This window comes from Lepidochelys kempii, chromosome 7, assembly GCF_965140285.1.
Source record: "Lepidochelys kempii isolate rLepKem1 chromosome 7, rLepKem1.hap1, whole genome shotgun sequence".
In the NCBI taxonomy this organism is placed as follows: Eukaryota; Metazoa; Chordata; order Testudines; family Cheloniidae; genus Lepidochelys; species Lepidochelys kempii.
This window is the reverse complement of record NC_136386.1, coordinates 108,403,708-108,418,776: the sequence shown is the minus strand read 5'-3', so window position 1 is coordinate 108,418,776 and position 15,069 is coordinate 108,403,708. Positions and strand designations below refer to the sequence as shown.

General features: G+C 40.2%; 1 protein-coding gene across 4 annotated transcripts in view; it reads left to right on the top strand.

Moving 5' to 3' along the window:
• Positions 1-7,582, top strand: part of SEC23IP (SEC23 interacting protein) — a 39,275-nt gene extending 31,693 nt beyond the window's left edge. For 3 of the 4 annotated variants that reach the window (XM_073354209.2, XM_073354210.2, XM_073354208.2), the window contains 2 exons: positions 673-773; positions 4,906-7,582. In XM_073354209.2, coding sequence (XP_073210310.1) covers positions 673-754 — 82 coding nt within the window. In that variant the 3' untranslated portion in view covers positions 755-773; positions 4,906-7,582. Of the gene's footprint in view, positions 1-672; positions 774-2,753; positions 2,822-4,905 lie in introns of all 4 variants that reach the window. The other variant, XR_012160062.2, reaches the window with a different exon arrangement.
• Positions 7,583-15,069: the final 7,487 nt, after the last annotated feature.

Genomic DNA, 15,069 nt, shown 5'->3' with positions numbered 1-15,069 from the left:
AATCTAATCAATAATAAATTCCAATGGTGGTGATTTCTTCTGCACAAGCCTTCATTGTCTGGATTTTTTATGTTTTATGATGAATCGTATTTGTGTAGTTTGTGTTTTCCACAAGGTGGCAGTCTGTAGTTATTTTTTTCTATCTAAAGATTTGTTACTCTAATAGACTAAGCCATATTAAAGTACCTAATCAGAAGTAAGCAAGAGTAGCATATAGTGAGTAATACCCAAGAATTCAAATTAAAAAGTCTTCTCAGGAAGACATCGGTGAAGTGAGCCAAACCTTCAGGATGAGGAAACCCTGACATTGATCCCTTTGCCTGAAAATTTGTTGCTTGTGTATGGTCCAGATATACAGAGGGGTATCGGGGTGTAATGTGGTTATGACCTGTATGCTGAATCTCATTGTAAATATTTGAGCAATTGCATAATTTCTCTTGCATTTTTAACTGTGTATTGGCAATCTATAAACAGCATTCCTTAGAGGGCAACATCCTTTAATATAGATCATAATCATAGTCATAATTACACCTCTCTCTCGCTCAGCTGCCTTCTGGCATGTTTGAAAGGATATGAGAGGGGCTTGTGCAATATTTGCACAACTCTTAGGACTTGCCTCAAGCAATAGAATGTTGGTTATAAAAAAAACTAACGGACCCTTTTTATTCATAGGGAATCTGAAGACACAGCTTTGCTACTTCTCAAAGAAATATATAGGACTATGAATATCAGTCCGGAACAGCTGCAACACTGATGTGTAGATACCTGAATTTGTAAGTTTTGCCCTCATATAAACTGCATGCACTTAAATCCCAGCATAATTTGGTGAACATGATTTTGAAGGCCATTTTCTTTTTCTTTTCCCATCAAAGCTTACAGTGTGAAGCAGGCAGTTACAGAGTGTGTAATGTTGTTGCAATGTGTGAATTGTGGTTCTGGCTATAATGATCCTCCACCGACTGATGAAAGTTGTGCATGTGCATAGTATGGAGGGGACAGGGAGAGTAGAATAACTGACCTTCTAAAGAGTTCTGCCCAGACAAATACATAATCTAGAAATACAAACAATATAGCTTGAGAACTGCAGCATAAATAATTCCCCCAAAAGACACTAGCTTATTTTAAAAGGAACCAAAATAATAAACTGCATATTGTGCATCTCAGAATAAAAATATCTTTAGTACATAGCAGTTTTAAAGTAGTAAGTATCCCATCTGAGGGTCCTCACTCAGAGTTTCTTCCACTGAGCACTAGGAGCCAGAGTCTGAATTTGAGGTGATAATGGAAATATCATTTTGGTTAGTATCCTGCTGTTTTTCCTGGGGTTTGTGTTAATTGTTAAAATCAAAGCAACTAAGACATAACAGAGTTGTAGAAATTAATGAAACAAATAGTTTCTTGCTCTTTGGCAGTGACTCAGGCTATGTCTACACTGGCACTTTTGTTGGTAAAGCTTTTGTTGGTCGGGGTGTGAAAAAAACCCACTCCCCTGACTGACATAAGTTTCACCGACAGAAGCACCAGTGTGGACAGCACTATGTCGTTGAGTGACGCTCTTCTGCCGACGTAGCTACTGCTGGTCGTTGGGGGTGTAATTATGTACTTATGTAATCGTTGGGGGTATAATTATGCCAACGGGAGAACACTCTCCCGTCAGCATAGAGCAGCTTACAGTGGCGCAGCTGAAGCGGTACAGCTGTGTCGCTGTAAGGTCTGTAGTGTAGACATAGCCTCAGTGAATGTTACAGTTCATGCTCATACTATGCTTTGCTGATACCATTTTCAGGCACTGACTATTATGGACGTGGAGGTATTAAAATATATATATAGAGAGAAATCATCTTTGCCCCCCAGAAAACTTGCTGACATTCTGCATTAATGTTCTGGAAAGTACCCCCTTTCGACAGCAGCTTTTGATGCTTTCCTCGTTCTCAGACATATCAACAATAAAATCAAGAGAGGACAGTACCCTTCCTTATTAAAAGCACAGACGGGGGTCAAAATACTCAATCTGCGGGAGAGTACATGAACTTTCATAGGAGTATCCCAGATGCCTGTACTGCTGCTGTACGATCGTAATACGTTTTTGTAAGAGAATGTTCCTGCTGCTAGTGTACTAAATAGCCAGTTTAACTGATTGCCAGTGGGGGTGGTGTACCAGTCTAATGTCAGTCCTGCTCTGCTGAAGTATGTCATAGCTGATTGACTGCACTTTAAGTGTAGCAAAAGGAAAAACACGTTTGAAACTATTGCCTAGCAACACAACTGCTTATATCAATTGTCAAGATGCTATCTACAGCATCTCTCATCGTCATAGTTGTAATGTTGCACTCTTGGCTTTTGTCTCTTATATTATGTCCTTATAGGTTAAAATCCTCACTCACCTGTTCTCGCTACAGAATGGTTGTTTTTAAACTCTACGTAATTTTGTTTGTTTAGTGGCAAATCATTCTACAATAAACTCATTCCTGGTTTCTGGTGTGTAGGCTGGAACACTCTCTTTCATTAAGACGCATGCACAGTATCGCTCATGGGAAAGAGCATGGATGTACAGTATATCACAGTCTATTGCTGTTTGCTAATGAGCAAGTCAGGAGTGTCTGTACAGTTGCAGCAGCTTCAGGAGTTGCTCGGAGCTTTCCCATCCCTTGCTTGGCTAGCCAGCAAGCATATGAAACTACATTTCAAATAGTAAATGTCCTGGATGGCAAAGCAGTCCAGGCCCTTTGGTACATTTGTTATTTTTATTTCAGCGACAAGAAATATCTCTCTGCTTGCGTTATCTAAAAAGTCTTTGCAAAATCCTGCTCCTCTAGGAAAAGTAAGTATTTTTCCCAGGCTAGCATGACCAGCCATGTTCTGCAGAATCTAAGCAGTTCTTCTTATAGTTGCAAAAAAAAAAAAACCACAAAAAAACCCGTTAGAACAAGAACTGATGAGTGCAATTGGTGCTGTAGCTGCTATGCAGTGTGAGGCAGCGTCGGTTACCTGATGGAATTACAAAAAGAGCTCCATTTACTTTGCCGCTGTTTAGAAGCAGACTCAGTGGACAAGCAGCCTATAGGTTCCTTGGCTCATGAACAGGAAGAATAAAGATCAGCAGTAGCCCTGGGCTTCCCTTCCTCTTCTTTCCTCACCCCTTAGTATGGAGGCCTACACACCTCTCCTGTTTTGCTGTCCTGAGCTGTCTGCTAGCCCAAGCGAGTGGGACACAATATGCGTGGCTCCTGATTCCTCTCCTGGGAGAGGAACAGTGATATTGTGGCTCCAGTGAGTGGGGGAAGAATAGGACCCCCAGCTTCTCCATGAGTGTTGTGATCATAGAACAGCCAGAAGAAAAGTCCCTGCCATCAGGAAAAGACTAGAAGCCCAATTAGGGAAACGTGCTGAGGCAGCTGTGAGGAGCCTGAGGGGCTGAGATGGCCAGTGTGGTTTTGAGAAGTCTCTGCTGAGTGACAGTAGATTTGGGAAACTGAATTGTGGTGGTGGGGAAATTAGGGAAGATTCTGCAAGAGATGGAGAGATCAAAGAGTGATGAATTAAGTGGAATGGTGCTCAGTGGGTAGAGGGATTAATGGGGGTGAGTCAAATTTAGGATGTTGGTGGTTACTAAGTGAATTATGAAGTGATCAGTGCAGTACAGAAGCTGGCGTGAAGTGTTTGTGAGAGTAGAGAGAGAGTGTTTGGTGTGAAGTGTCCGAGGAGGTGTGAGTGCATGAGTCTAGTTGTGTTTACTGTTGTTTGACAAGGCCGGGCCAGTGTGTTTTGTGGGGTTTTTTTTTTTCTCATCTGGGCTGGTGATAAAAAAAAATATTAGCCATGATTGGATTCCCATAATAATCAGTGAGTAGCTCCCAAGATCTGACAGTCAGCTGTGACCAAAGTCATCTAAACCATGGGAAAAAAATCTTCCAGCCCTCTCATCTAACATGACTAGGGTGACCAGATGTCCCGTTTTTTGGGGACTTCTTATATAGGCGCCTATTACTCCCCACCCCGTCCCAGTTTTTCACAGTTGCTATCTGGGCACCCTAAATAGAGTGTTCTGCTTTGTCTTCCTGAAATTACTCTTTGATAAACAATATTGTAAAGTTCACAGGAATTTTTGTAGGATGTTTGCGTGCTTAGAATAACAGAATTTATAGCCAATATGGCCTGGTTGAATAGAAATGTATGTTACATTAAGATTTAATCATTTTTACATAATATGTTTCTTTGTATGCTTAGTGTTTATTTGCACTTGCTTGTCATTTTTGTGTCCTCTAAATATTTGTAATAAGAGAGTTCTTCCAGGCAACTTTATGCCCTACTTGTATTTTTACTACTTGTACCTTATGCCCTACTTGTATTTTTAGTTCTTTTGTAGTGGGTCCTCCAAAGTGCACAATACGCAAGTTAATATAACTTCATAAAAAGCCAGAGCTATTAAATTCTGTGTTCAGCTGCCCCAGCACATCCTATAAAATAAGTTAAGTTAAAGGGTATGCTTACACATATGGGCACAGTAGCTAATCCAACTTTCCAGTGATCCCATGATCAGAAATCAAGATCCAGTATCAATTTTATTGATATTTAGGAATGAATTCAATCATCATTGTGGGGGATTAACACAAGTCTCCCATTAGTGCAGCATTGCAGTACTCCCATCACTCTAATTTGCAATCATAACTCCCATCACCAGAATGAATCCTGTTCGTGGTGGTGGTGTTTAGAGGGGAATGGGGGGGCTGGGGAAATAGACCTTGGGGTATTACATTTTTATAAAATAATGAGTGGTGTGTGTGGGTTTTTAATCTTTTTCTCTTTGAAAATGAACATTAGTGTGTTTAGTTTTAACATAGTAGTACTACTGCAAGATGAGAAAGTTCAGTTTCACCTTTCCTGTTTTTCTTTTTCTCTACACAGCATATCTAACGTTCCAGCAGGCTTGCTGACAAAACATTTTGAGGAACCTCCAGTATTTCTCTAGTCACACATGGCAAGAATCCGAATCACAACAGCATTTTTTTTCTTCAGTCCAGAACTATTTGATTTAGATAATACCTTCTTGTTTCCTTCAAGAGTGTTTCACAATTTTAAAATGATTAGCACCGCAGTTTGGGAAGCATAATTGGAATGACACCATTTAACCTTCTTATTGAAATTTAGTTGTACTGTTGCCAAACTTTGACCAGTGAAGAAATATTTGTGGCATGCAAATTATTATTATTTTCTCAAGCTACCTTGTCTGTTAGGTGTCAAACATGTATTTTCTATGAAGGCAATATGTTCTTTATTAAAGAAAGGACTTGTTGAGACACAGCAATAATCTGCTCTTTTTAAAAAAAATGCGTTTCCACTTTTAAAAACAAAATGTGAATTTTAGTTATAAGCTGCTTTACATCAAGCTTTTGTATTTGCTAAAATCAGCAGCCAGAATGACTTTCTTACTACTGTGAGTTCAGTGCTGAGATTTTATAAAAGCTTTTTAACCCTCTGACTTCTTTGCAATGGAGATAAAATTATCTTTTGTTATAGAAAATATAAAGATTTGTTACAGCCAGTTCAGCATTCACCTCTCTTGGAATGTAACTGATGTAGAGAACGAAGAGGGATGAATCAAACTACATTTCATTTTGGTAATTAACAGTTCATGTGACCTCGTGGCTGCTCTACCTGGGAACTGAAATTATGACATTGACCTCAGGAAATTAATTTCTCTCACCAAGGCATGTGAATGTAGAGCCTCTTTCAAGCTTATTGGAGCTAAATGTAACAGCCAAGGCCAAGATTTGTGATCCATATTCTATTTTCATCTAGTGAAATCAGTGGAGTTGTATGGGGTGAGGTCTTTTGGATTGGTGTCTCTGTGAACGCTGGGCTTCTGTAGCTTTCTTCTGGCAGCATCTTTAATGCAATTACCTAACCTATAGTGCTAATAATATTTGCTTCTGTTACTGCAGTAAGGACATTTTGCTAATGTTTACTTAGTAAGTTCTTATGGAACACAGTGACTTTTTTGAGTATATGTAAAATACACATTTTTGTGTGTATATTTTGGTTAGTATAATTACAAGTTACTGTAATGCCAATGAATCTTTACTGCAAGCTTTTGTACTTATCTCAACAATTAATGATTTGTTCTCTCACTTAATGAGAAGGAACTTGGATGCTTTTGGTGTCACTTTTCCCATTCTGAATATTCAGGATTACATATAGTACAGTAGTTTCCCTTCAATTTTTTTTGTTAAGCTAGAATACATTTTGCCAAGATATGTCGGATGGACCAGTCTCTTGGCTGATGGCACAATGAGTGGAAAAGCCCAATCCCTTCAGTAAATCCTGTATTAAAGATAAGTTTCCCAACAGCTTTCAGACCCATATAATTGGTATTCAGATCATGTAGCCTATAGTACTGGATAAAATACCAAAGAATGAAAGATATTATGGTTTTCAAGAACCTACAACAATGTTGAATGTGTACATTGTGCTGAAGTGAGGACATAAAGGCAAACAAAATAAATTTAATGAAAAAAATGTCCAGAGGGTGTTTGATATGACTTATCACTTTGAATCTAAGGGAAGATGCTGTTGGGAATTCAGCTTGCTTTTTGATTGTATATTATTCATTACTGTGAAAGGAAATTACTGTTTAAAACAGATTAAGCAGTTAGTCACTTAAAATAGATATGTTTATTTGAACTTGAATATTTTAAATCTATTAACTATTTTTAATTCCAAGGAATGTAACCTTTTTTTAACACTTTTGTCTTGATAGTCTGAGATAAGCAATTATTTCAGGGGGAAAAATTCTGACTGGGATCTTAGACTTATGTGGAATCTCCTCCATTAGAGCCACCTAAAATGTGAATTATATTCTGAAAAGTGACTTTTTAAAAGTTGCACATTAATCATCTTGTATGTATTCAGTCATTTCTGCTTACTGCAGTGACAGAAGTTTCTGCTTTTAAATCCTGTTCCATCTTGTAACTTGGAACTTAGTAAACAGTTCTGTTGGTGATCCACAACACTACAAACCTTTGGAGGGAGTGAGGTATAATTTGGCCAATGGAAACTTTAATCATGTAGAAGAAGGGGGAAAACCCATCTTGATTTTTTTTTCAAATCCAATTTTCAGAGTTACCCTCTAGAGGCCAAATATCCTTTCTAGTAAACCAAGGACACTGATCTGGAAGTCAGAGAGACAATAAACACGGCACCCCATAATGTCGGAGAAGAACAGCCATTTAAATCTAGGCAGGAACAGAGCACTAGAAAATGCACTATGGGGAACAAAGGGCACTGGCAAGAGAGTGGAGTTATATTACCTTATAACTGACTCCTGTGATATTTGTTTTTCCTTTAGAACTCTGGATTATTAGCTACTTAGGCTGTAAGCTTTTAGGGGCATTTTTGTGGGGACTTTGTACGGTGTCTAGCACGGTATGGGCCTTGTTCCTGACTGGGACATCTAGTTGTTGAAATAGAAAATCTCCTTCAGAATAATAATATAAATGTATAACCACTTAAAAGGTTTATATAAATATTATAGAAGTGTTATCTTCAAGACATGTTTCAGAGTAACAGCCGTGTTAGTCTGTATTCGCAAAAAGAAAAGGAGTACTTGTGGCACCTTAGAGACCAACCAATTTATTTGAGCATAAGCTTTCATGAGCTACAGCTCACTTCATCGGATGCATCCGATGAAGTGAGCTGTAGCTCACGAAAGCTTATGCTCAAATTGGTTAGTCTCTAAGGTGCCACAAGTACTCCTTTTCTATCTTCAAGACAATATATTTGGTGCACCCTATGTTATGGGCTTCGTCCTGCTCCTATTTACATCCAGGGAAAAACTCCATGGACTTAAATGGAGATAGGGTTTGGGTTCCATGTACTTACTTTCTTTAAATACAAATCGGGTTGCTTTTCCACTACGATTGTTCCAAAATATTTTACCCAATTGAATAAAATTCATCTTCATCTTCTAATATTGATTTATTTTCTTTCATGCACCCTAGTGCAGTGTTACTATACCACCTCATGACTTCTTTATATCTACATAGTTGTCTCTCACACACATCTGCCACCTCATAATCCCTTCTTAATATTCTCCAGTTCAGCATATTACATCACTTGTCTTGTCAGCCTGAACTAGATTCCTATTCTCTCACTTCTTCAAATCCCATTATCAGCTTTGAACTGAACTACACAGGTAATAATTCAAAGGTTGTCATTGTAATCTGAAAGTACTAATGATTTAACCTAATAACCTATTTCAATAATGTTCCCTAATTCTGTATCTATTGTCTTCTGATGAAAGCACCATTTGCATCTGACAAAGGATACAGAAATCACACACACTTCTAAGTTGGCCATCACCAAAGTATCTGGGCCCCATTACTTACATTTAGAAATAATTTAGCATCAAGAAAGGGCACAAAAGCATGTAATATTGAAACTTTAATATTGGAATACTTGATAGTAATCCTTAAAGGATAGTAATCCTTTTAAATTAATTATTTTTACTGTTCTCTGTTTCCTAGCATTTAATTCATCAAGGCCCTTTCCTATGGCTGTTTTGTGTCTGAATTTTACTGAGTAAGGTATGATGTCAAACCTTCTAAATTCTGTTGTTTTTTCTCCCCCGTCTCTGGGCTTATTATAGCATTTGATGATGTCAGACAAAAAGTTGGAGAAAAAGGCTTTGTAACTAGTTGGGCTTTAATTTCTTGACACTCCTCTGGGGTCATATGAAGCTTGTTGGTCTCTGTATAGTTTTCAGCTATCTCATCTGACCTGTGTGAACTTGCCTGTTGCAATTTTCCTTAGAAATAACTTTAATGCTGGTAAGAGACCTGGATGTATTTGGTCTTGTTTTGGTGACTTATTGATTTTTATGGCTTTTCTAGCCTCAAGACGATACTACCATATCTTTTTGCTAGTTTCACTTGGAAGCAGAAACTGTAAAGTTTCCTTTAAACCTAAAACATCTTCTGATCTTGTATGTTGATCAACAGATTAAGAAATCTGGCTCTCTGCCACTCTCAAGTAGTTTCCTTCTTTAAAAGCTCTGTCCATCATTATGTCAAAATAATATAAATATACTGTGATCAATCCTCTACTTCTTTTGGGCCTCCTTTGTCTACAAAAACACTTTTTGATTAACCTCCTCTTCATAATGTACAAATATTCAGCTTTCCAGGGATGATATTCTTGTTTACTTATCTATTATCAGTGACCTCCACTCCGTTTCTCTGCTGTTACAAACAGTATATGGTGGATTTCAATTGTAGTACTTTCCCTCCTGTCACCCGACCCTTTTGTGAGTCTTTTTTTTTAATATAAATATCTATCTAATGAATGAAACGTCAATCTGTACAGCCGTTGGTTGGTTCTAAATCGCAGGGGTTTACAGTGCTAAAATCTTGGCCAAAACACTACAGCAGGTGCCTTGCTGTGCTAAACTTTCTTAGAATTCTTAGTCTGGATTTTCCACAAGTTAGGCACTTAATTTTGCATGCAAATCATGCAGTATTCAAACTGGCACACTCAGTCATGGTAACTTGTCCATGCAAATGTGACAAAATTGCATGACCTAATTTATTTGAAAATCTGGCCCTTAAATCCCTAGATTCTTGTATTTTAAATTTGTCCATTACCAACGTCATGGATGAAAGTACAAAACTTAATATCAAGCACTTATGTGGTTTTCATCGGAAGATTTCAAAGTGCTTTACAAAGGAAGTCAGTGTCAGTATCCCCATTGTTATAGATGGGGAAACTGAGGCACGATGGTGATGTGACTTTCCCAAGGTCACGCAGCAGGCCATTGGCAGAGCTAGGAATAGAACCAAGGTCTCCTGAGTCCAAATCAGTACTCTATCCACTAGGCAGCACTCTGAGGCTTGCTGTGTTTTGTTTTGTTTTGTTGTTTTTTTGTTTTTTTTTCTTTTAATGCTGTCAAACTGCTGGAGGAATTGAATTGTAGAGGTTAGGGTCCTCCAGAATGAGTGTGTGGTGACCAACCCCTGGACTTTTTTAAAAGGGTGGGTTGTTACCTTAAGCATTTCATCTGCCCTCAATAATCTTGGCAGCACACAGGAGATAGTGGTCTACATAGCCTTCCTGGCTACCAAAGAGACTACAAGTGAACACCTATTGCACCTAGAAGTGAATAGGAAACTACTACTTCTGATGAACTGGTGTAATATGGTTTCAGTGACTTTTACTGCTATGCAGCCATGGAGAGGCAGCAACTTAATAGACACACACACACACACACACCCCTACTTAATGTCACATGTTCCTCGTGCTGTGCTGCCAAGTTAGAATTGTGGCTGTTGGGCCAGAATAATAGAATAAGGCTAGTGTGAGATAACTGTAAAAAAATAGAGATATGATTTGTTATAAAAGTTGCCTAAAATGCTGCGGTCATGTCCTATCTTTTTTCTGCACCAGCACATTACTGCAGTATATATTTGTGTCTAAGCCTATTCATGAATTGGTTTTTTTTTCTTCTTCACCCAAATTAGGATGGCGCTGGCTTCTGGGTGAGTACTGTTTTTCAAAGTAACCAGATTTTTATTGTTGTTAAAAAGTAATATTGGGGAAAAAATAGAAAAAACTAATTTTATGGTACTTCCCAGACAAATTTTAAGGCTTATAAAGTCTTATAAATTTAAGGGAGAAAAATACTCTATTGTAGGGTTTTTTATTGCCACTGATTGCTACAGTAACTAAGCGTGTATCTAAGAATATTGTAGTTACTTTTAAAAAAAATATTTGAATGCCAGGAATGCATAGGTAAGATTCCACAGACAACTTTAACTTTGCAGCAGTTGGTAAGCTATCTACCACCAATTTTATTAGGTGAAACCACATGTGACATTTCCAGTATGAAATCGCAAACTGAAAGTCTTCTGGATCTACAAAACCCACCCAAACACACACTTCATGGGTTCAACCACCAGCACGTTGGTCTGTGCTTGATCAGAAAAACAGAATAGAAATCTAAAAAATTAGAAGACCTTTTAAATAGCTACAAAGAAAAAGGGCATATTGTTAAGGGTGTTGGCTAATAAATGTATTGAACTGCTGACAAATATTCTTAGGGAAAGTCTCTGACAACTGGAGAAGAAACCAGAAGACCGAGAGGAAACACATGCAATCCTGATTTTCAGAAATGAAAAGAGTGGCCCTATCAATAACCATGAAAACTGCATTGCCTTTTCTGATTGATTTTCAAAACTAGTGGTTGGATTGAATGCAGTGGATGTATTATATGCAGATTTAATTGTGGATCACAATCCCAGCTGGGGAAAATTAATTCAGATTTAGTTGAGTAGCAACAGTAGTCTGAACATAAACCCAGTTTAAGCCTCTAATAAAGAGTAATGGTAAATAGCAATTCGTGTGGTGTTGTGTTTTGTTTCCCCCAAGGGGATTGAAAGGAAGGATGCTTTGGGGTGTGGGATGAAGCCCAGATTTGTTAACCTTCAAGCCTGCCTGGATTTTTATTCAGGCATTTGAGGAAGGAGGTGAGTTAAAGGTAAGTGGATGGTAAGAGAGCTGGATTTTAGGATTAATATTATCATCAGAATTCCGTGCAGCTGCACCTGTTTCCTCTCTCTGTGGTCCAGCAAAGGCACCCACTCTCAGGCTTCCAGCTCCCCAGCTGTTGCCTTTCTTGGGTGGAGACCGATGTCTCGCTCCCTTCTGATAGATATTTCCAGACTGCACACTTCTCTGCCTTCACTGTGTTTTTCCCAGCAGATGAAGGATGCCCAAGCACACCTACTTGCTTTCCCTTCAGAGACTGATAAAGTGATTGTCAACAGTTATAAGTTAGCACACAGCTCGTTCTGTGCAAGCCTATTTTATTCTTAAGGTAAAAACACTACAGAGAAAACATTAAAAATAAAATAACCTACGCACATTCTACTTAACATTACTGGAGATCACCCCAAATCTAACACGAGCTCTGGCAGAAGCAGTCCTTGAAACCCAAAGGGTGGGGTGTTCCTTTGTGGTCACAACTTCAGCACAGCTTCAGCTCACAACAAGCATCCAGTCTTATGGGGCCACAGCAGGTCCAGTTCTTCTGACCCTACCCTAAGGATTGGGGCCTTCTGTGGATCACAGGTCCTGTCTGTTTGCTGGAACAGGAAGAAAACATTGAGCCAATTTGAAAAACCAGGCTGTTTTATCCCCAAACCCTTTCTTTGTCTGTTGGTCTCCGGAGAATCCATTTTGAACTCATACCTGTGTACCTCTCCAGGGAGATGACTTCCAATGGCTGAGAAGGGACGAAGTACATTAGCATCCCTCTCCTCCTAGAGAAGATGCATGAAATGTCACAATAACACATACAGCACTGCATCTTTAATACAATGTAATCCAAAGGTATTAACCCTAGTTCAATAAGATTTAACTTAATTCAGTAAAGTGGTCTTAATTCCATAAGGTTCAGGATATTACAGGATCCAGCCATTATGTCAGTTATTAGGTGTGGACGTTTCCTTATATTATTAACTTGATTTTTTTAATATTCTGCATTTGTAGTTATTGTGAAAGCACCCAGGGAAATGGATATGTCCTTAAAAAGTAATAGCATATGGATCTCACTCTATTTTTAATCAACAGACTGTTGTGACAGGGTCTGGCCCGATGGCTACAGGAGAGTGATAGAAGGCAGATATATTAGCCCCAGATTAAGTGGGTCCCTTTTCCCTGGGTAAGGTAACAGGGAAGGTTCCAGAACAATCAGGAACTTTCTGGAAACAATTAAGGCAGACAGGCTGATTAGAATACCTGGAGCCAATCAAGAAGCTGCTAGAATCAATTAAGGCAGGCTAATCAGGGAACCTGGGTTTAAAAAGGAGCTCACTTCAGTTTGTGGTGCGTGCGAGGAGCTGGGAGCAAGAGGTGCAAGAAGCTGAGAGTGAGAAGGCATACTGCTGGAAGACTGAGAAGTACAAGCATTATCAGACATCAGGAGGAAGGTCCTGTGGTGAGAATAAAGAAGGTATTGGGAGGAGGCCATGGGGAAGTAGCGCAGGGAGTTGTAGCTGTCACACAGCTGTTACAGGAGCCCCTGTAGACAGCTGCAATCCACAGGGCCCTAGGTTGGAACCCGGAGTAGAGGGCGGGCCCGGGTTCCCTCCATCCCGCCCAACTCCCTACTTGATACCGGAGGAGTTGAACTGGAAAGTGGGTTCCACCAGAGGGGAAGGTCTCTGGCCTGTTCCCTGATCCACAAGGTGGATCAGCAGAGACTGCGGGGATTGTTCTTCCTTTCCCCATGCTAGCCAGTGATGAGGCTAACTGAGTGAACGGCAGATTTGAGCCACAAAAGTGGCCAAACTGAGGGCTGCCATGAACCTCTGAGGCGAGAAAATCCACCAATAAGCATAGGACACACCAAGGCAGAGGAGGAACTTTGTCACACTATATAGTCTGAAATGCTCACTATGAAATGCATAGAATCATAGAATATCAGAGTTGGAAGGGACCTCAGGAGGTCATCTAGTCCAACCCCCTGCTCAAAGCAGGACCAATCCCCAATTAAATCATCCCAGCCAGGGCTTTGTCAAGCCTGACCTTAAAAACTTCTAAGGAAGGAGATTCTACCACCTCCCTAGGTAACGCATTCCAGTGTTTCACCACCCTTCTAGTGAAAAAGTTTTTCCAACCTAAACCTCACCCACCTCAGCTCACCCACTGCAACTTGAGACCATTACTCCTTGTCCTGTCCTCTTCTACCACTGAGAATAGTCTAGAACCATCCTCTCTGGAGCCACCTCTCAGGTAGTTGAAAGCAGCTATCAAATCCCCCCTCATTCTTCTCTTCTGCAGACTAAATAATCCCAGTTCCCTCAGCCTCTCCTCATAAGTCATGTGTTCCAGACCCCTAATCATTTTTGTTGCTCTTCGCTGGACTCTCTCCAATTTATCCACATCCTTCTTGTAGTGTGGGGCCCAAACCTGGACACAGTACTCCAGATGAGGCCTCACCAATGCCTCACATCCTGAGGCCTCACGTCCCTCGATCTGCTCGCTATGCCCCTACTTACACATCCAAAAATGCCATTGACCTTCTTGGCAACAAGGGCACACTGCTGACTCATATCCAGCTTCTCGTCCACTGTCACCCCTAGATCCTTTTCCACAGAACTGCTGCCTAGCCATTCGGTCCCTAGTCTGTAGCGGTGCATTGGGTTCTTCCGTCCTAAGTGCAGGACCCTGCACTTATCCTTGTTGAACCTCATCAGATTTCTTTTGGCCCAATCCTCCAGTTTGTCTAGGTCCCTCTGTATCCTGTCCCTGCCCTCCAGCATATCTACCACTCCTCCTAGTTTAGTATCATCCGCAAATTTGCTGAGAGTGCAATCCACACCACCCTCCAGATCATTTATGAAGATATTGAACAAAACCGGCCCCAGGACCGACCGCTGGGGCACTCCACTTGACACCGGCTGCCAACTAGACATGGAGCCATTGATCACTACCCGTTGAGCCCGACAATCTAGCCAACTTTCTACCCACCTTATAGTGCATTCATCCAGCCCATACTTCATTAACTTGCTGACAAGAATACTGTGGGAGACCGTGTCAAAAGCTTTGCTAAAGTCAAGAAACAATACATCTACTGCTTTCCCTTCATCCACAGAACCAGTAATCTCATCATAGAAGGCGATTAGATTAGTCAGGCATGACCTTCCCTTGGTGAATCCATGCTGACTGTTCCTGATCACTTTCCTCTCATGTAAGTGCTTCAGGATTGATTCTTTGAGGACCTGCTCCATGATTTTTCCGGGGACTGAGGTGAGGCTGACTGGCCTGTAGTTCCCAGGATCCTCTTTCTTCCCTTTTTTAAAGATTGGCACTACATTAGCCTTTTTCCAGTCATCTGGGACTTCCCCCGTTCGCCACAAGTTTTCAAAGATAATGACCAATGGCTCTGCAATCGCAGCCGCCAATTCCTTTAGCACTCTCGGATGCAACTCATCCGGCCCCATGGACTTGTGCACGTCCAGCTTTTCTAAATAGTCCCTAACCACCTCTTTTTCCACAGAGGGCTGGCCATCTACT